Genomic DNA, 21324 nt, shown 5'->3' on the forward strand with positions numbered 1-21324 from the left:
AAGCTTGTGATTTTCTTTACTAAGCAAGCTGATTCCCTCCCCCCTCTTTTTTTTTTCCTTTTGTTAGATTGGTATTCTGGATTTTCTTCTGCTCTGTTTTACCTTTCTCAGGTGTGAATTTTGTCTGTTGGATAGTAAACGAAAAGGTTGAACCTACTTTTGTGCCATACTTTTGAAAGTTGAGCTTTTGTGATTTATTTTTAATTTTTATTTTTCCTCAAGGCATTAATTCCAAGTAACCAGTGTGTAAACTTGAGTAAGAGGCTCTTGAAGATTTGTCAGTGCACTGCATTAGTATTGAAGATGGTTTGATTATTCTTCACATGTATGCTAATTCTCTTAATTTATAACACTGGAATTTTTATAAATCTACAGGTAAACTTGGATGTAAATCTTGATTTCTCTTCTTTTATACTTATTTGGAGAAAGAGTAACCATTTATTTCAAATTCAGAGAAATCTGCTCTTAGTAGAGGAGACTAATGTCAACTTGGATATCTTGGAATGTATCCATAGTGCTATAATGGTGCATTTCAAATGGCTAATTATTTTGAGATGAAAGCTTTTCCTTTGCTATTTTATTCCAAAATGTGAGACCTGTAGCTTATTAAGCTTAAGTTATACCAGAATCATACTCTTACAAGCACAACATCAAAAGGTCATTTTGCTGTATGACAATTGTAGTCGATACATGCTGTTGAAAGTCTTGTTTTCAAGATGATCCTTTCCATGATGGCCTGCTTGTGTGAGTATATTTTCCCAGTGCTTCAGGACTTGACTTGCAAGTTTTGGGAACAAGGCTATACTTTGAGAAAAACTTCAGGGAGTACAGGAAGAAGTTAGCAAACTAAAATCATTAAGACATTTTCATCTTTCCAAAAATGTGGTAGGAAGGAGAAAAACTTCTGAAGTCCTGACTGGATTGCATTTAGCAAGTACATGCTTCATGTTAACTGCAGATCACCTGCTGTTTCTTGGCGTGTCTTAATAATTTTGAGATGAGAGGGATAGACTGTGTAAAAGATGTAGATTGTCTGTGATGATCCCTCTTTCAATGTGTAGTTGGTACGGGGCCATACTGCCATGGTATCTAGGGAGATTTCTAAGAGGTTTTAATTTTTTATAGACTTAAAAGAAATTTGAATTACATTTCTTATGTATTTTGGTTATGCTCTTCTGCTGGGATCTGGTGATAACCTAGTCCAACTGCTTTTGTGGCACTTTAGGAAGAAAGCTGTAGTATTTCTACTGGAAATTTTGATACATCTGTAGATCCTGGAAAAATAACTCCCTGTGTGCTAGTCTTAATTCTCAAGTGATTATGTAATTTTGTTATATCTTTATTAATAATAGATGCATTTTCCTAATTATTACTTTAACCAGTCTATTTTCTATGGCAGGAACAAAACACATGTTCTATGCTCGGTAATGTTGAACACATAATCAATAGTGACTAAATTAAAACAGAAGTTTTGATGTTGTGATGGAACCCTTCAGAAATCACTTTCCATGGTTGCTTATGTTAATGATACAGAGATCACTTGTCTATTAACACAGTTTTCAAAGGCTTAACTTCATGGTGAGGGAGCCAAAGTTATTTCTTCTGCCTTGAAGTAGCTATAAAACTATATGTGATTTAATACCTAATGTAGATTGATTGCAAGCCTAGTATAGTTCATTTCCAACAACAGCTCCTCTTGAATTTGGCTGATTTTAGTAGTATTTAATAGCAGTATTTCAGTAGTTTTGTACACAAGTTGATTGAAGGCAGTTGGCAGCTTCAGGATCCTCTTAAATTTCTTATTAATGGGTTACACTTACAAATTGGAGGTATGTGATTTAGAGGACACTAGCAAATTCTTAACTTTGATAAATTTGGGAGTTAAATATGCTGGTATTTCTGGTGTGTTTTTTGACCTAGAAGCAGTCTTGGTGATTCATGTGACATCTGTCATTTGTGCTTTTTTTTTTGTATCCTGATTGACAGTGACTCTGAGAAAGCCCTTCTCAGACTGGACCCAGGAAAGTCAGTGTTTAACTCCCTTTTGATTAATTTCACTGATTCCTTTTCAATCAGTAACACTTTCTTGCTAGAAATTCAAGGTTACTCTCTGAGGGAAGAGGCCAAAGCCCAAATCCCATGGTGGAGGTAGTTTAGATGACCTGTCTCTGCCAGACAGGACTTAACAAACCTTTCAGTGCTAAAGGCACTTGCTCATTGGTCCTAAAATTGTCCCCTGCTGGGCCCACATTGGAATATGTGGCCTCTCAGAGCACTTCTCAAGGACCGAAGAATTTTCTTACCTTGATTGACTGAACTGGAGACCTGATCAGGAAATTTGAGATTCACTTCAGAAGAGATTCTTGTCATCAAGTGGCAAAAGGTTCTGCAAGTGTTAGTGTGTTCCAGTGAAGGATGTTGCGATGGGGCCATTTAAACGTGGTGTCTGTGATATGAGGGTCACCCATTCTCTCCCTAGTTGAATAATTATCAGGTGCTGTCATGGGCTTCTGTTAATGGGTTTTCAAACTGTGGTGTACTGAGTTTTGTCAATGCTTATAGGAACTGTAAATACAAGCTCAGTCATATTGTTGGTTTTAAACACAAGAAAAATAGCCAAGACTATATGTGGGATGAACCGTTATCCCTTGACAAGGAATAGGTACATGTAGAAATGGAAGCGGATAGAGAGGTATAATCCTGTTAATGAGCATATTGACCACTTGCCTTCTGAGTAGGTGTGTGCAGAACATAGGACTAAAATACTTCTTTTAAAAAATTGTTTAAGTTATGAAAGTGCTGCTTTAGAGCAGTTCCGTTTCATGGAGAGGGAAAACCTGCTTAGGCTTTGAGTAGGTGAGAAATATCAGAGCCAGAATATATCTGTATAAAGAAAAAAAAAACCAAAACAAACACACTCCCCAGCTGAGCTGGGCTCTGAAGTGGCAGAGCACAAATTCTTTTGAAGTGCTTTTCAAGTCAGGTGGCAGTGTTTAGCTGAGCCAGGAGGCTTTTCAGACTTACTGAGTCTTGGAAGTTAAACAACCACCCTCAGGTGATGTAGCATAACAACAGTATGGAATTTTCTGCTTACATTTATATTGTGTGGTGTGGGCTTTTTTTGTTTGGTTTTTTTTTGTTGTTGTTGGGTTTTGTTTGTTTAGTTTGTTTTTGTTTTAACAGTGACTACACAATAAACAGCATTGAGAAATGTGACTTAATCACTGTTCACCATGGGTGCTTAAAAATAGAAATTATCCCTGGAACTCCTGGATAAAACCAAAGGAATGAGTACAAAATGTGTCTTTGCATGATAGAAGAAGGGTGCAGGAAAACTGGAAGAAGTTTCTGCTTGCCTGAACTGCTTCACCCACTTTTTCCCCATTAGTTGATAGCAGAAGTGCTCGTTAAGGCAGTGGAAAAGTGGACTTTGCCCTGGTCTGTTTAAGGGCATTCAGTTCCTCACCAGCAAACACTTGGTTGGTAATGGCTAAATCACAGAGGGGGGAAAAAAAAATCTTGCTATTTATTTGCCTGGTGAAGGTGTTTTCTGAATAGTTGTAAACTCTCCAAGTATTACTGTGCCTTTATGCTGACATTAAAAACAGTTGAATTGTTTGCTTGTGGCATTTCTTCAAAAAAACTATTCTGAGTAACTCCCTCCCCCTTTCCCTGTATGTGGTTCCAGGGAATGCTCCAGAGAGGAGTGACTTGGCATAGTTTTAAGTCTGGATCCAAGCACGTTGAATAACTTTGTCCCACGGGAGAATTAAAACAAATGCAGCAGATGGCAGCAATGATGCATCAGGCTACCCGTCTGTCCGAACAATGCGTCTGCAGGCGCTTCGATAAGCCAGGGGACAGTCTCTCTCTTTTCTTACTTGGCGATTTCAAAGCAGACTTGCTGCAGAGGGAATGTATTCCCCAGCCAATTGAGCATCTTTTTCGTGGTCAGCGGATTAGTGGTGAATAGGAGATTTGCCCTGAAATGTAGCCAATGTGATTCTTTCACGTGTACTAAAACTGAGATTGCCCGTGGCATTTAAATATATGGTAACCTGTGTTTAAGAATCTAAAGCACTTTATTTTTTTTGTCATTCATTTGTCCTGTGAGCAGAATATTTGTCTGGGGAGAAAAAGGTATATTGGCAGATGTATTGCAGCTTTGCACTTTGTGTTACACAGAGTATTTATATTGAGAAATAGGATAATAAATGGCTCAAAATAAATATTCAAATACCCTGCAAAAGGTTCAGGGAAGACAATAGAAGCATTTCATGCTGTATAAGGAAGGCAGGTTCACCTCTGGTCTGTTTTGTGCTTCTAAATGTGAACTGCAGGCGCCAGTGCAGACTGAAGTGAAACATTTTCATTTCTAAGAGTGCTTCTGCCCTTGCTCAGTACTACCTTGTACTTGCAGGTTATTATTCTAAGATTTTGAACAGTTTGGGATAGCAAGACCTCTTTTAAAAAAATATTTTCTTATACCTGACTTTAATCCAGCCTGGTTCTGCTTACTCTGGTATGTTGATAGTAGTAGACTTTTCTGTCAGAAGTGAAGGAGAATGAAAGGCAAAAGTGACTGTGGGCATCTCTAGTAAAGATGGATTATTCTTTTTCCCCTTGGAGTTTTGGAAACAAAGCAGAAATCTTGTGGCATGGTGGTGACAGGGAGCATATAGATAACACAGATGAGACTGAATTGTGTCTTAAGCCTTATGTAGGCTGTGTGACTTGTTAAAGCACCTGTAAAATAAGTCAGAATGACAATCCTGAAAAAAAAAAAAAACAATGGTAGTGGAATATTAGAGCCTGGATCTCTGTGTGTTACCCAGCCTTTACCCTGCAAGTATAGCTTACAGCAGAAGTTAAAATAGATCTCTTCGTTGAAAGGCAACTGCTTTTATTGACCTCAGTACCCCTGTATACTACTATATGAATACAATGAAGGCAAGTCGCCAGGCTAACTTGAAACTCTAGTTCAAGTACATCTTGATTAAACTTGCCATGAGGTGCACAACCAGTTGAAAATAGCACTGAGTTCAATGTACAGCTGAAAGAACATTTGAAATAGAGTTTAAGGGTCTGTCTTGTCTTACTTTCTTCTTTGTTTTCAGTATCTTTTAAGTAAAGGAGTGGTGCCATAGTGGTACAGTCTGCAAGCCCTGTGAAGGATGGGGTCCAAGTTTGAAACAATAGCAATGGATTTGAGAGGAGGTCTGAGTGATAAAGAGTTATGTAAAAGCAAATAAGAACAACTCTGTTTAGAGCAGAAAAGTTTGCTTGGTATTTTCAGCTTTTTTAATGGGATTTATATTTCTGAAGAAACAGAACTATTTTTTTCAGTAAGTAAAAAGACTTCCAGTAGTAGAAGTCTTCCAATATGTAAATGCATGAGTATAAAGATGTTCTACCTGTCCTAAGGTCAGAAGTGAGGCTGTTCATGTACAACAAAGAAAACTTATACTGGGGACAGACTTTTGGAAGAAGTAGTGTTAAGTCAAACTACCTCTTAAATCTGCCTGGGTTTTTTTATAAAATAATATACAGATTTTTTGGAGGTTAAGTACAATTAATCCTGTCACTGTACCATGAGATGGCTGGATGGTCTGGAGGCCGCTTCCAGTGCTGTAAGTCACGGAAGGTATTATGTATTTTTTTTTCCTTGCAGATAACAAATAAAAAAAATATTTGGAACAGAATTAGCTTCTGATAGTGTACAATGACTGTTCGTTGGAATACATGAGGTCTTATCTATCTTTAGCCTGTTTTTCCTAAAGAAGTAATCTTGGTGTAGGTTGAGCTCTGGGGGAAGGGAGGAGGAGGGGAAAACCGTCCCGAATGCATTTGATCTAATAGCTTCCACTAGTTTAGTCTTCAAATCAAATTTAAACATGTGAAGCCAGAATGTGTTTATCCTTACACAGAAAGCAGGACTTGTATTCAATATTAAGCAGTTTTTTGGCATACATGGACATTGTGAAAGATGTCATTTCAATATTTTAATGGTTTGGATGAAGGAAACTCTTCAGGAAATTAAACAGTGTAAGTTTGTAAGACTTGGTAATACTTGTAAGCAGACTGTAATCTCATTAGGAGAATTATTTGGCTTGAATATTACAATGCATATGATGAAATACTGAAACATTGCTCAGCAACTGGGATCTGTACTTTGAGTGGCAATGACATCTGAACCCCTCATGGTTTTAAAGTGTGCTATTTTTGGCAGCTGGGTGTTGGCTTGTCTCCTCAGTAGCGGCAGAAAGTTAGTTTAGTGTATAGGGGAAGGTGATTTGCAATGAGAAGACTCCTCTGACACTAATTAAACATGGGCTGCTGCTTCAGTAAAGAATTGGGTAACAGCACGAATGAGGAGAAAACCGGCTTATTGCAAAAATCTGTGGAAGAGGAAGCACCCGAGTCAAGGATAAGTAAAACTTTATCTTCCATTCTAGGAACTGTGAAAAGCTGGGATCTGCGTACAGCGGGAAGGACGGTTAATGGGGCAGCTGTGATAGTCGGCACTGAACGTGTTCGTAGCAATGATTGCGCAGCGTCAAATTCTAAATCTGGGTTCTGGGATAGAAAAGCAAAATATCCATCTTACCAAAGCATGGAGAATACTCCCCATGAGAGCTCTAGGAGAGCATATGACAGACCCTTTAGCTTCTTTAATTCCTTTAGTCGTCTCCTGAAGGTGTCTGGTACATACAGAAATCTGCAGAAAAATGAAGGAAAGAAAGATAGGGTTATTAAAAATAGAACATCTAAAAGATCTCATAGTAATGGTCAGGACATGAACAGTATAGAAAATATTGATAGTCATATTAATAATGAAAATGTAGCTGCAGAAGAGCATTGTTTGTTTTATCATATTTCTACTTCACATGTACCAGACATGCTAGACAAAGGCTTACAGGGTGAAATTTCCTTAAATAGAAATTGTCTGGAGGATTGTGCAGTTACATGTGACCATTCCGGGCAGAATGAAACAAGGGTAAATGTTGAATACAGCAAAAGTGACAGCCTGCAAAAGGTTTCAAGTTCATACAGAGAGATGTCTCCAACATTTTCCTATCTTGATGTAGACAACAGACAAAATACAAAAGATAGGGAGTTTTACAGTATTTGTATCGTTGATGCTGAAGATCTGAACGGGGATGAAGAGGTGCCAGCGGCCGAGCATGAAGAGACTGCAGTGAACACAGATAACTCAGCTATTGCTGACGAAGGAATGTGCAGCATGGCACGGCCTCTAGACACTGCGGAGGAGTTTCCAGTGCAGCAACCGGCACACGTGGAAGCTAAGTTTAATTCACAGAAAGAACTGTTTGAGAATGAAAAAGAGGATAGATCAAACATGCGGGAAAAGGAAACAAAGGCGTACTGTGGTGTAGACGTACAATCTTCTTATAATAACTTGCTAGTTAGCAGGTGTCATAGGTTAAATACTGACAATACAGTAGCAGATGGCTTGGGAGCAAAAGTATGTGATGAAGTCATCCCTCAGAATCAGCTCGAGGAGGTATATAGCATAGGTAATGCTCTCAGTTGGGATGAGTCACTCCATAGAGTTTGTGATTCTGTAGAACTCGTGGATGCTGCTGCAGAGGACCAATGCAGCCCTAATGCAGAAAACATGAAACACAGTGATTGTATTTCCAGTGTATTGTCAAACACTGGAGTATGTAGTTCAGGAAAAATTGAGGGAAGTGATGACTCAGAGGTTGTACCGTTTGGTTTAAGTAGGCATCCCTCAAGTGTTGTAAGGGAAATAAATACTGAACAGGTGGCAGAGAACATGGGAGGTGACTTTAAATTATCATTAGAGTTACATGAAATGGACAATGATTCTTTTTTGGTGAGTCAACATGTAGAAAAATGTGCTGAAGAAGGCTATATCATAAAGCCAGGAAGTGAAGTAAACTCAAATGTGGAAAAGATAATATTTCAAAGAATGTATGATGATAGCCAAACATTTGCATCTGACTCTAGTGTACATGGCAGCATCTTGGAAGAATTTGTGAAAGATAAAGAGAAATGTACAGGTACAGATTTGTGTAGCTGTGAAGCTTTGAATATGACTGAAATGCATGAAAACATAGAAGAAAGTTCTGATTTTCAAACTCAAATTAAGGATTGCACTGAAAACAAGGCATCAACTGAAGTTGCAAACCATAGTGGCATGGATGAAGATATCCATGTGAGTGTCATTGAGCTAAAAGGTGACATGCTTGAGGAAGATGGGAGCTTGAAAAGAACTCAGTCAAGGGTAAGTGGTGGCACTTTGACATCTCATGAACTACATAACTCAAGTGCAGATGAAATGTTCCTAAAGGAGGACAGCCTAGAATCTCAGATTTCACAAGAGTCAGCAGGGAAGAAAGTTGAAGTATGCAAATATCCAAGTTCAGATAACAAAAACAATGTCTCTTCTGTGTCTGTGGAACATGAGGATATGAATAAAATGGATTTGAACTGTAGACAAGATGAGCAACAGGATGTGTGTTCCTTCCACACAGTGGAAAATCAGTGGAATGCAGGGCCTGACTCAGCCAAGGTAGCAAGGGATATAGTAGAATCTGTAAAGCAGACAAAATTTGAAGTTCACCTAGATGAGACAATTGATAACAAGACAGAAAATGCAAACCAGAATTTGGATGCTAACGTTGTTGATCATGATAAAAACATCTTGAATTGCAATAAAGGCTTGACACACAACCAGAACACACACTCTAATTCCACTGTACCTGTGTCTTTGGAGAATTGCACATATGAGAGTGTGAAAGTGATAGATGACACTAAAAATATGGAAGATGACACTAATCACTCACATAAAGCCCATAATTGTGTACCCTCATTGTGTCAAAATTCATACTCGGTGCATGATAAACCAATGGAACAACCTGAGTTATGTCGCTCTGCCAGTCCAGAACCAGAGGTTGGGAACACCCAAGTTTCACTTGGGCCTCTCACTGAAGTAGGATCAGAAACGCATCAAAACAGCATGTGTGATGTAAGTGAATGTAGCCTTCAGGATGGTGAAGTAAAACAGTGCGTCGGCCTCTCTTCAGAGGAGGAGAACCTCCCTGGTTTTAGTGTGTCAGCTGGGAATCTAGAAGCTTTTACCACGGGGAATTTAAACCAGTTAGAAGCCAAGGCTACTGAACTGAAAAACACCAGTTACATATTAAATACTCCAATTCACTTGACCGCAAGTTGGGAACAGATGCAGTCAGATCACAAGATTTTCTCAAACAAAGAGCTTGGAGTTTTTGTTGACCCAAAGCAGGTAGACAAATATGCTGCTACTCCTTCCTACGAAATACACAGTGCCTCTCCTGGGGCCGCACGATTTCAGCGGGGCACCGAGCGGGGCATATTAGCTCTGATGGAGGACGTATCGAGTGACCAAGAGCACGCCTATGAACTGGACAGACAAATTCCCCAAGTTGAAGTATGGTCACACTTCATCAGCCTTCACCCTGGCAATGGTGATTGGACAAATCAGCTGTTTTCTGACACGGTTTCTGCTGGTAATGGTGACTATCTGATGGGCTTTTTATGGAATAATACAATTTCTAACAATACAGTGAAGAATGACAGACTGTGTATAGTTAGCGGAAACTTCCAGAATGAACCTGAAGATTCAACAGGTGCTTCATACGCTGTGGGAAGATACTCGTATCAGCTGCTGGCACCAGAAAGTGTTGGTACTTGGGGATGGCAAGATAAAGATGAGTTTGTAAGTATTCCGCAGAAGTGATTTGATGTTAAAGCTTCAAGCTAAAGCTAGGAATTGTAATGTGTCAAGTCAAACTGTGCTTTCATTAGGTAGTTAAATATATCATATGCTATTTTGTCCTAAAGCTGACCGATCTCTCCTTAGCAAAACTGAATGCTGTACAGCATGTAGTAGTTCAAAATGTTGCTGAATATTGATGTTTTTTTTTCTTTTTGGTTCTGCGAACTGTGTGTGAAAGTTTAAATGTTGGGCAAAGTATCTTGATTGCAGATTCTCAATTCTAGATGAACACTTCAGTATGTGGAAGGGAAACTTTCTACAAACTGCTCTCTTCACCTTCATATAGGAATAAAAGTTTACGGTTTTCCTGAAATCTTCAAGTTCTTGCCTGGTGGCAGTTAGGACACCTTTTGCTCATTGTGGAGCTGATTTCTGCAGCTTCAGGAGGAGCATGTGGCCGGAGCCAGGCTGGGGCAGGGGACACACGGCTGCGCTGACCTTTCCCAGCAGCCGCGGTGCCGCAGCCTCGGTTCGCTGCCTCCTGGGACAACTTTGTGAATTAAGAATGGAAAGTGATGGAATGTGCTGTTGTCTTTGAATCTTTACTATTCAAGTAGTGATGTCAAACACGTGCACTTTTTATAAGTCTTTATCATTCAGTAGATGTGTTTAAGGTGAGATTTTTTTTAGATGTTTTTACCTTCTGGATGTGTTTTCTGTGCACTGTGATAAAGACTATTTTGAGTGCAGGTGTTTCAGAGTAATTAAAGCTTCATGGAGTATTGAATTTGACTGTCTTAAACTCTGTAATGTTCCTAGCATCCTTAAATTCATGAAACAAATTTTAATAAGCTTTTTTATTATGTGTTATCATGAACAATACTATTTCCCAATATAATCGTCATATTAAAACATACCAATGACATTCTGGGTATGGAATAACTTAACAGTTTTGCTCAAGCATTAGCAAAACAAGAAAGAACTTTCTCATGTTACTATCAAAAGAAGTACTGTAGATGTTGGCACTGCAGAGAGCAATCTCTCTGAAGCACGAATATAACAATTTATAAAATGGTTACCTATATGATTACCTATAACCTATAACTCAGTGTAGTCAACATTGAGTTAATGTGTATATTAGAGAACTGCCTGAAGTCCAGGGCAAGTACAGGTTGAGTTAGTCAGTCAAAGGCAAAGCAAGAAATGTTTCTTGGAGTTTGCTTGGCTTGGCCACCTGTTCTGGTGATTCTTAATCAGTAAAATGATTTATGTGCTGCACTACTCAGTTTTTTTTTCTTTTTATACCTGAAATGATTATGGGATGGCAATTAAGTTAATGCATTCAGATGTGGGAGAAAAAGGAAATCTTAAGTTGTACATCTGATACTGTTACTTGAAGCTGTGCTGTGCATCCACAAAGTGCATAATCAAATACATTTCTTTTTTGTAGGAGTCAACCAAGGTTTCAGAGTTAAATCCTAATGCAAAGGTGTGGGGAAATCATATGTTACACTTGGAAGCAAGTGGTGCCACTGATGGTAGCGTGAGCAAAGCGTGGGAAGAAATACCTGACCAACCTCCAGACCCTTGTAAAGAAGGTATGAGTAAGAGTTCCTAACTGTTGTTCAAGCAAAAGGTAAAATTCAGTGCAGAACTTTCTCCATTTTAATTTCCTGTTGAAAAAAAAAAAGGAATGCAAATGTGTAAGCAACATCAGACTTAGTTTTAACTAGTATGTTGCTGTGATCAGGAGGAGTGGTTTTTGAGTGTTTGTCACCTCTGCTGCAGGACTGGATGCCAGTGGTGATGGCGACAAAAAGCATCAGAATGCTGTGCTGACAGAGCTGCAGGAGCCGCCACCAGCTGTTCCGGTGTCAGACCAGACAGATATGAACCCTTTGACTCTCGATCATTCTGAGTATGACTCTATGCATGAAACCACCCAGACAGGTAAGAGAAAGCTAATATTTACTTGGACTTGTTTTTAAAACAAAACAAAACACACTGTATTTTAATTCAAACAGTGAGCATCATTTTTTTTAACTACAACAAACAAAGCAAACGAAAACCAGCAAAACTAAACCACTGTTGTTAAATGTATGCATTCTCTAAACAGATCGCAAAAAATCGTGTCTCTTTTGCTCTCAGCCTTAGATACTGCACAGACTCAATCATAAGTTCTGGATATGAGCATTGTTATCTGAAATTTTATTCTGAATGCAAGGCCTCAGTGTAGACATTTACATTTAGATATCTACCTGTCTAAGCTGTGTGGTTCTAGTTGGGTCAGATGCTGAGATGCAATTCACATTCCATTTGTATCTCGAGTGTTAATGTGTTGAAAGATCAGTCTTGTACTTAAAAATGCAAAAATAAACAACAATTTAGTCTAACTTCTTGGCATTCTTTTTTAATGAACTTTCATTATATTTTTTCAGTGCAACTGTTTGTAGCTCTAGTCTATACTAGATGGCATGTTTTAAGAAACTTCTGGGAACTAGCATAGAGATTGAGCTGTGCTTATATTTTACTGAAAGGGATGGAAGGTCTGCAGGATGCCTGTACATTTCCTGCTTGAACTGAGATGAGGGATGGGAAAGAGGAAAATGTCCTGTGTATTTTTGAGATTTCATGAGAGGTCTGCTCCTTGCTCACTGTGCTCAGCTGATTTTATTACATGTATTTTAAATGACCAGTATAGCAGCCATAATGGTTGGAAATCAAGACAACTGAAATCAGATGCACATTGTGCCATCGTCTTTGTTTTCTGTTGAAAACTGAAAGTTCTCTGTGATTCCTCTACTTAAAGGTATTATTAGGGAATATTAAATAATAACTGACTGGCAAATAGAAAAATTAATGGTGCTGAGCACTCTAGAAGGGAACAGTGTTCCTCAGCTTAGTGTTACAACTTGTCAGCATGTCCTTTATGTACCCAAAATAGTTAATTTTTGTTAGCAAGAGTCAAATAGTGGTGTAAAGCAGCTGAACAGCAGGTCAGATCTGTTCTGCTTGATGAATAGTAACATAGGTGATCTCTACTCTGAAATCTGATTTTTTTTTTTAAATTTTTTTTTAATGCGTATAATTTTGGTCTTTGCTAGGTTTTGGTCAAGGAAGAAAGAGGAGATGGGGAAGGAGAACAGTGATTAGTACATGAGATGTGTATTTCTCAGGGGTTGGCATTATCTACATCAGAACAGACCGTATGAAGGACAAAACAGTGGGAGGAAATTAGAAGTTGCTTTAGGAAGAAGAGAGGTTAAGGAGAGCTGAACAAAAGGGTGAAAGATACTGAAGGGAAGGGTATAGATGGTAATAGTGTAAAATACTTTTTTAAAAAAACTAATTTACATTTATGTAACATCTTACTAAATGTTTTATAAATGTCTAAAAGCCACACTAAACTTCTGATCTTTAAACAGTTCTCTTACTGACACAATTAGTTTACTCTCAACTGACTACAACATATTGGGTCTAAACTAAAATGAATATGAAATCAGTGTTTTCCATGCGGTAATTCAAAAACTTCTAGGTATAAGGAAAGAAATGTATTTCTCTTTCTTAACCAAGAGATTGTTAATTGATCACACATCTATTAATTGATTGGATATCTGCTGATATTTCATAACCATATTTTTCAAACTCTTTTTTGAATTAGTGTGGGAATAATTTAGAGAGAGGCTAGGAGTACGAAGTGCCTTTATGTTTCTCGCTTGCTGTATTAGTCAGCTGCATGAGTCAGGGATCTGTCAGATAGAAATTGGGTCATTTCCTAAGACTGGAAGACAGATACACGAGCTAAATTGGTTCAGTATTTACTTTGAGAAGTGTTTGTAGCTGCTCTTCGAAAACTACTTCAAATTTTTATGGATTTGGAGAACAGAGGTTAACAAGTGAAGTCAGCTGTGGTTTTTCTTTTCTGTCGTAGTGTTTCCGTGTAATTCTGGTGCATGGTGAACTAATGCACAATGAACGTTTCTTGAATTTGAGTATTTGTTACTAGTTATACAGCCAGTAATAGACATGGTGGTTTGATTGAAGTATGTGTTGTGTAATATAGAAGAAGTAAATTTTAAACTTAAGTGTTTTAATTATTAGGTGGAAACGAACAGTTGCAGCCAGAAGGTCAGGAAGATTTACGAGAATTACTGAAAAAAACACTGGAATTCTGTTTATCTAGGTATGTATATACCTAAATGTAGCACACTGAAGGATAACAAGATATGGTACCTAATGTGGTTCTCAACCATCACTTAAAATTGAGTGGAAAGGATGAGAATTTGGCTAATGTAACACACAAATTCCAGAGTATCATATTAATATACCTTTTAAAGCTTACATGAAACTTCTGGGCCTAAAACATGAACTAGCAAATATTTTGGTTTGAAGTGAGAGTAGTACAAGCAACTACAGAGTAGGTGAATTCTTATGACTGATACTTTTTTTATTTGCAAATTTAAGCTGAGTAAATGAAACCATTTGGTAATCTTTGTTTGAGCTATTGATTTTAAAATTTGCATTGATACTAAGTGTGATTTTTGTATGTGCATCTGTAGATCCCTTTGTATTTTGAGGGTCAATTAAAAAAAGAAAAAAGAAATTAAGGGCTCTGAGTCATATGCGTTCCTGTATAGACTGATGCAAGATCATCAAAGCAATTTACTTGTACTTAATTATTCTCAGTACTTGTGTCTAGATAAAACATCCTAAACATGTCTTAATAACCTAGAACAATTCCTAATCTGTATACTCACACATAACCACTTGCAGTCAGTGGTCATTTAAAGTAATAAACTCCCAACAATATTACATGTTTGTGGGGATAATGTGTTTCCTGAACAGGAAGATGCCAATGCTGTTGCGTGAAGGAAAAAATAGATGTTTTAGTGTTTTCTACCAAGTGAGATATAGTAGGTGAATAGACTGGGGAGTTGGTGAAAATGAAATGTAGTGTAGGAATCTGCATTTTACTATGTGATGAGTTTTTGTCTCAAGTTTATTGGCAAAATTACATCCGTGACATTTCCCTATTTTTTTTCTGTCCCAACAGAGAAAATCTTGCCAGTGACATGTACCTTATATCACAGATGGACAGTGATCAGTATGTGCCAATAATGACAGTAGCAAACCTTGATCATGTCAAGAAACTTAGTACTGATATGGATTTGATTGTTGAAGTGCTGCGATGTAAGTAAAAGCCCTTCAGTGCTAGAAAGCATTTTAATTATTGCCATAAAACTATTCTGAATTTTCAATCTCTTCCTTTCTTTATGTATTGCAATAAAATGCCATGCATTTTCTGTAAAGCATTAAATAGAGCAAGCAGATTCTAGTTTAGATCATTACAATTATAGGACTGCAGTTTTATCAAAGCTGCTTCACATTTAAGGTATTGAGTATTTATCTGCATATATGACAATAATTTGACTTCAAATGGTGGGATAGCTTGTATGACTGGCAGATCAAAGTGGATGGCTGTAGGCTGTTTTGTAAAGACAGGCAAGAAAGGAGGAGGAGACATGCTCTATGTTAAGAATGTTGAATGTATAGAAGCCAATTATGGTGACTGTGGAATCACCTCTGGGTCAAGATCAGAGGGGTCATCTCCAAGAGGGATCTTACAGTAGACATCTACCTCATACTCCAAACCAAGACAATAAGGCCAACGCAGCAATGTTTGGGTCACTCAGGTGAGCTTCAGGTCAATGGAACCTGTTTGTGATTGGTGGCTTCAAGTACCCAGACATTTGTTGGAAGAACAATACAGCAGCTCAGATGCTGTCCATCAAGCTCCTGAATATGTAGGGGACTGTCTTCTCATACAAGCACTAGATGTGCCACCCAGTAAGGAGGCACTGCTGGACTTGCTGCTCACAAGTCAAGGAAACCTGCTTTGTAGTATCTCGGTTAGCGATAGTCTTGGCTGCAGGGATGACAATATTGTGGAGTTTGGTATCCTGCTGAGCCCGCTGAGGGTTAGTATGAAGACAAAGGTTTTACATTTTAGAAGAACAAGCTTCAGCTCGCTCAGAGCTCAGGTGGGGAGAGGTTCTGTGGGAAGCTTCCCTGCAGCTAGCAAGTGCTGGGAGTTCTTCAAGAGCACTCCGATAGAAGCACAAAAACAGTTCATACCCTTTAAAGATAAGGGAGGTAGGCAGAACAAGAGACCCCTTTGAGTTAACTGCAAGCTTCTGCATTTCTTCAAAACAAAAAGAGAGGCATACCAGAGGTGGAAAGTGGATGAGTGCCCATTGAGAACTACAAAGCCATTTCCAGGGTGTGCAGATATGCAGTTAGAAAAGCAGAAGCCCAGCTGAAATTGAAATTGGCACAAGGTGTCAAAAACTACCAGAGAGGGATCTTCAAGTACTTAAACAACAAGCAAAACCAGAAGGAAAATATTGGCCTGCTGTTAAACAGCAGAGGTGAATTAGTCACCAACAATGCTGAAAAGGCAGAGCTTCTCAGCACTCTTCTGTCTTTAGCAGCACTGTTGAGCCTCGGGCCTTAGGGACAGAAATCCAGGTTGATGCTAACACAGACCCACTGTCAGTGAAGGAAGAGTTTGTAAGTGAACTATTAATGTTGCAGGAGCTCAGCTGCTACAAATCAGTGGACCCTGAGAATTATACACCCGAGGGTGTTAAGGGAGGGGGTGACATCACTGGGAGGCTGCTCTCCGTAATCTTTGAGAAGTCATGGAGTTGGGGGCATGTCCCAGAAGATTGGAAGAAGGCTAATGTCACCCCCCCCAACTACAAGAAAATCTTAAATGAGGATCCAGGAAATTATGGGCCCATCAGTCTTACTTCAGTCTCTGGGAAGGTTATGGAATGAATCCTCCTGGGGAAACCACAAGGCAGTTGAAGCACATGACTGGGAATAGCCAGCATGGATTCATCTGTCACAAGTCATGCTTGACAAACCTGATCACTTTCTATGACAGAGCAATATGCTTGGTTGATGTTGGGAGAGTGGTGGATTTTGTCTACCTGGATTTCTCCGTGGCTTTCAATATGGTTTCTCATGGCCTTCACCTAGGGACACTGACACATCATGGTCTAGACAAGTGGTCCATGTGGTGGGTGGGGAACTGGCTGACAGGCTGTACCCAGAGGATGGTGGGAAATGGCTGCTTTTCAGACTGGCAGCCTGTCACAAGTGGGATGCTTCAGGAATCAGTGTTTGACCCAACGCTGTTTGATATCTGCATTAAGTGATCTGGGTCATGGGATCAAGTGCACCCTGATGAAGTGTGCCAATGACACCAAACTTGAGTGGGGAAGTGGACACTTTGGAAGGGAGAGCTGCCCTGCAGGATGACCTGGATAAGCTAGAGGAGTTGGGCTAGCAAGAACTGTATGAAGTTCGACAAGAACAAGTGTAAGATACTGTACCTGGGAGAACATAATCCAGGAGTGCAGCACAGGCTGGGATCTACCCAGCTGGGGAGCACCTCTATGAAAAGGGATGTGGGGGTCCAGGTGGACAACAAGCTCAATATGAGTGACCCCAGTGTGCTGTTACAGCAGAGAAAGCCAACGGGATGCTGGGCTGCATGAGCAAGGGCATCCCTGGCAGAGACAAACAATTATCCTGTTCTACTCAGTGCTTGTCAGGCCACACCTGGAATCCTGTGTTCGGTTTTGGTCCCCACTATGCAAAAAAAGATGTGGACAGGCTGGAGAGGATCCAGAGAAGGGCCACAAGGGTGATCAAAGGACTGAGAAGTCGCCATATGAGGAAACGCTGAAAGAATTGGACTTGTTCAGCCTTGAGAATAGAAGGCTTAGGGGAGACAGTGTTCCAGTATTTAAAGTGTGGCTACAAAGAAGATGGAGACTCCCCATTTTACAAGGAGTCCCATGGAAAAGATGTGGGACAATGGGCACAAGTTACTTCTGGGGAGATTCTGACTGGACACAAGAGGGAAAGTTTTCACAATGAGAACAATCAGCCATTGGGATAATATCCCCAGGGATGTGGTGGATTCCTCAATGCTGGACATGTTTAAGATTCATCTGAACAGGGTGCTGGGCCATCTTGTCCAGACTGTGCTTTTGTCAAGAAATGTTCCACAAGATCATCCTTGAGGTCCCTTCCAACCTGGTATTGTGATTCTATGATTAAATTCTCAGAAAAGGCTGCAGGGAGTTACCACTAAGCTAAGAATCAAAAAAATATGATTTAATGTGTGCCTTAGGAACAAAAGCTAATGAATTGGAATTTTTCTAGGTTGGAAGAGTAGGAAGAGTGTAGAGATTTTAAGGAATGTCTACCCAGATTCAAATGTTAGAAAGTATTCTAAGTCATCTTCTGATTGTTTATTAATGGTCAAAAATATTTGAAGTTTAGCACAAAAAGCTTTGCATTGTAAAACTGTGTCCGCAGCATCTCTGGGTGTGCAAAGCTATTATGATTGCTGACAGCTAAAATACATCTTTGTCTTTTCTCTCTTAGCGTTGCCTTTAGTCCAAGTGGATGAGAAAGGAGAAAAAGTTAGGCCAAATCAGAATCGCTGCATTGTGATTTTACGTGAAGTACCTGAATCGACCCCCATTGAAGTAAGTTCAGTAAACAATGCTCTTCACTTAGGATTTGGAAGTTAGATTTCTTCCAGATTTCAGTAAGCATATCGCATTACTTACTACATTGTTAGCGAGCTTCTAACGTTTCTAAATGTTTCTAAACATTGTGCCTTAAAATGTCCTAGTAAAGTAGTTAAATCTTTGCAAACATTTCCGTAATGCTGAGGGCAGAGTTGTCAACAAGTCGCTAAGGTTCTCCACTGGCTTGTGAAATGTGTGTGAGAGCGGAGAACTTGATTCTTTGAAAGATCTTCAATGTAACTCTGTAGCTGGGACTATGACTAATGGAAAGACCAGGAAAAAATGTTTGCCCATAGATTAAACCATCTTGAATCTTCTAAAAGGAGAAGGCACAGATTCCTGATGGTGGGTAGATATTTTAATTTCCCTTATTTAATTTTACAAGGAAGAATACAGTTTTTGGAAGAATTGCTCTTCTTGATAGTCTTCATTCAAATAAAAAAATACTACTATTAAAAAACTTAGAAGTGAGTGGCCTTAATAAACGTCCACATGGAACAAAGTGCTAAAAGGAATTGGAGGGAAGATGTTAGGTGTGCTATATACATAGCTTAAAAATATCAGCTACTTTATTTTCCTAAATGAAATGCAACTTTTCAAAGACCGCCTAACTTTTAATATTGAGATTTTTTTTCCTGTTATCTCTGTGTCAGGTTGGATGTATTAGCAGTGGGTAGTTGCTTTTAAATGTCTAAGGACAGTGAAGTTTTGAGGAGCCTTCTGATGCTTCTTACCTCAAGTCTGTGACAAAAATAAATATGCAAATGCAGTAGAAGGAATACAGAGTCCAGGATGTGGTTTTTTCTGTAGAAACTAGCAGATTGTTTCTGCAGTAACAAACCCTGTTTCACATATGTTAATCTGTGGACACTTGAGTTGAATTGTATCTCCAGGCTTCTGCTGGAATGGCAGGGTTCTCCTGTCCCATGCAGTATGAATGGGGGTTCTTGTGGTTCCATGGCTTTGGGGACAGGAAAGAAAAAGGCATTTTTCTGCACTTGATGCCAAATTTATGCCTCTCTCTACGGCCTAAACAGCTTATCTCCCCTGGTTTAAAAGGAGCAGCTACTTCTACTTGCAGTATGGCCTTGGACAGGGCTTGTTTGAGTTCCTTCGAGTTAATGAGGAGATTGGAGAGAGCTAACACTGCTGCAGGTGTTCACAAGTTCTCAGTTCTCTTTTGTAAGCCTGAAAGTGCTTTAGATCTTTTTTACCTGGAGTTCCAGAGTTCTGCACTTTAATTATTTCTCCTACCCTTTTGTCTTCCTTCCTGTCAAAACCACTTTCCTTAGGAGGTTGAAGCACTTTTCAAAGGAGATAATTTGCCGAAGTTTATCAACTGTGAGTTTGCCTATAACGACAATTGGTTCATTACATTTGAATCAGAAGCCGATGCACAGCAGGTAACAGTATTTTTTTTTGAAACATTTTAGAACATAACGGTAAACAACAGGGGGATGAGGGTGGATTGACAGGTCGTAAACCGTATTACAAACGTGTAACAACTTAGCCCAAATCTCTAAAACTGGTCATGTTTCCACTTAGCTAATATCCAGTTATTAGTCCTGTTAAGTATAACCCTGTAAGAGTTTTACCTTGTTCACGTATCCTGGTTTCATGGCCAAGATATAATTTTTTGTACTAAGAACACTGATATTTTGAATGATACATTGAAATATTTCAGTTTTAAGATTTAAAATCTTGTTTTAATGCTGCTGAAGCACTTATGCAAGAAGTTAAATCTTGGTGAATGCGGATTACATCTGAGGACTTTCTATAGTCTAACATTAGCAGACACTTAGAATTACTGCTAGGCCTAGCCTGTCAAAATTGTTTCCTTTGTTTAAATTACATTTGACAATTTTTTTATTGCTTTTTTTACAGGCTTACAGATACCTTAGAGAAGAAGTGAAAACTTTCCAAGGAAAACCAATTAAGGTAAATAGAGCTCTATGTTTGGGGCTGGGGGGCATGTGTGAATACATTCTGCTTTTTGTGGGGCTCACTGTGTTTTCTAATATAAATTTAAGTGGTCCAATCTCAGCAGCTATTTGACCTAGAGATGGGCTATTTCGCTTGTCCTGTTCCTCCTTTCTGGCAGCGCTATATCCATCCCAGCACTGGGCAGCAGGGAAGTGTTCAGCTGCTCCTGCTGCCCTTGAAGGAGAAAGCAGTGACTGATGGGTGTCCAGTAAAAGTTTGAGAGCTGCTGGTTTTGAACCCTCCTGATGTAATTTGAAAAGGCTGCTGTAATAAATAATGTAATCTTTTTTTGCAGGCAAGGATAAAAGCAAAGGCAATAGCTATAAACACATTTTTGCCAAAGAATGGATACAGACCTCTGGATATGAACCTCTACACGCAGCAGCGTTACACAACGTCCTTTTACTTACCTCCAGTATACAGTCCCCATCAGCAGTTCCCTCTGTACAGCTTAATTGGCCCACAGACCTGGTCAGCCACACACAGTTACCTTGACCCTTCACTGGTAAGTCACTTGGTTAGTTGCTTTCTTTTCAAAGTTGGTATTACTCACCTATGAAGTCCTGAGGTGTAGGAAGGATACATATCCTGAAGAGGGGAGTTTAAAATACCAATTCTTCTTGAAAAACAATTTTTCAAAATTCTTAGTGTGGTACACAAGATTAATTATTTGAAAATTGCACCTGGTCTCAGCTTGCAATGTGATTCTCTTCCTAACCTTTTAGTTTTTGAGGCAGTTCTTTACTAAAGGTTATTAATTAAACATTAAATCTTTACTAAAAACTCCTTTTAGTAATGGTTAAAAGCCTCTTTAGAAATTACATCTTCAGAATATGTGTTCAAATATTAGAAAAAGCAATTCTGATATGTACTCAAACTTAATGGAATCAGATCAAGATACTAAGTTATCCTTATTTATCTTCAAGCAGGAAAATAAGTTTTAGGTTAACATGCTGAATTACCCTGTTCGCATGTTCTTAAAGC

At 39.0% G+C, this 21324-nt stretch overlaps 1 protein-coding gene across 3 annotated transcripts in view; it reads left to right on the forward strand.

Annotated features, from left to right (window-relative positions):
- The window catches only part of LARP4B (La ribonucleoprotein 4B), a 56961-nt gene that overhangs the window by 19359 nt on the left and 16278 nt on the right, over nucleotides 1–21324 (forward strand). Inside the window, exons 1-9 of one of the 3 annotated variants that reach the window (XM_065829959.2) lie at nucleotides 5823–9745; nucleotides 11196–11343; nucleotides 11534–11695; nucleotides 13847–13928; nucleotides 14799–14935; nucleotides 18209–18312; nucleotides 19650–19760; nucleotides 20242–20295; nucleotides 20636–20845. In XM_065829959.2, the coding sequence (XP_065686031.1) occupies nucleotides 6329–9745; nucleotides 11196–11343; nucleotides 11534–11695; nucleotides 13847–13928; nucleotides 14799–14935; nucleotides 18209–18312; nucleotides 19650–19760; nucleotides 20242–20295; nucleotides 20636–20845 (4425 nt within the window). In that variant the 5' untranslated portion in view covers nucleotides 5823–6328. Of the gene's footprint in view, nucleotides 1–5822; nucleotides 9746–11195; nucleotides 11344–11533; nucleotides 11696–13846; nucleotides 13929–14798; nucleotides 14936–18208; nucleotides 18313–19649; nucleotides 19761–20241; nucleotides 20296–20635; nucleotides 20846–21324 lie in introns of those variants that run through there. The other 2 variants (XM_065829960.2, XM_065829961.2) reach the window with 2 other exon arrangements.

Source organism: Patagioenas fasciata, chromosome 2 (assembly GCF_037038585.1).
Source record: "Patagioenas fasciata isolate bPatFas1 chromosome 2, bPatFas1.hap1, whole genome shotgun sequence".
NCBI lineage: Eukaryota > Metazoa > Chordata > Aves > Columbiformes > Columbidae > Patagioenas > Patagioenas fasciata.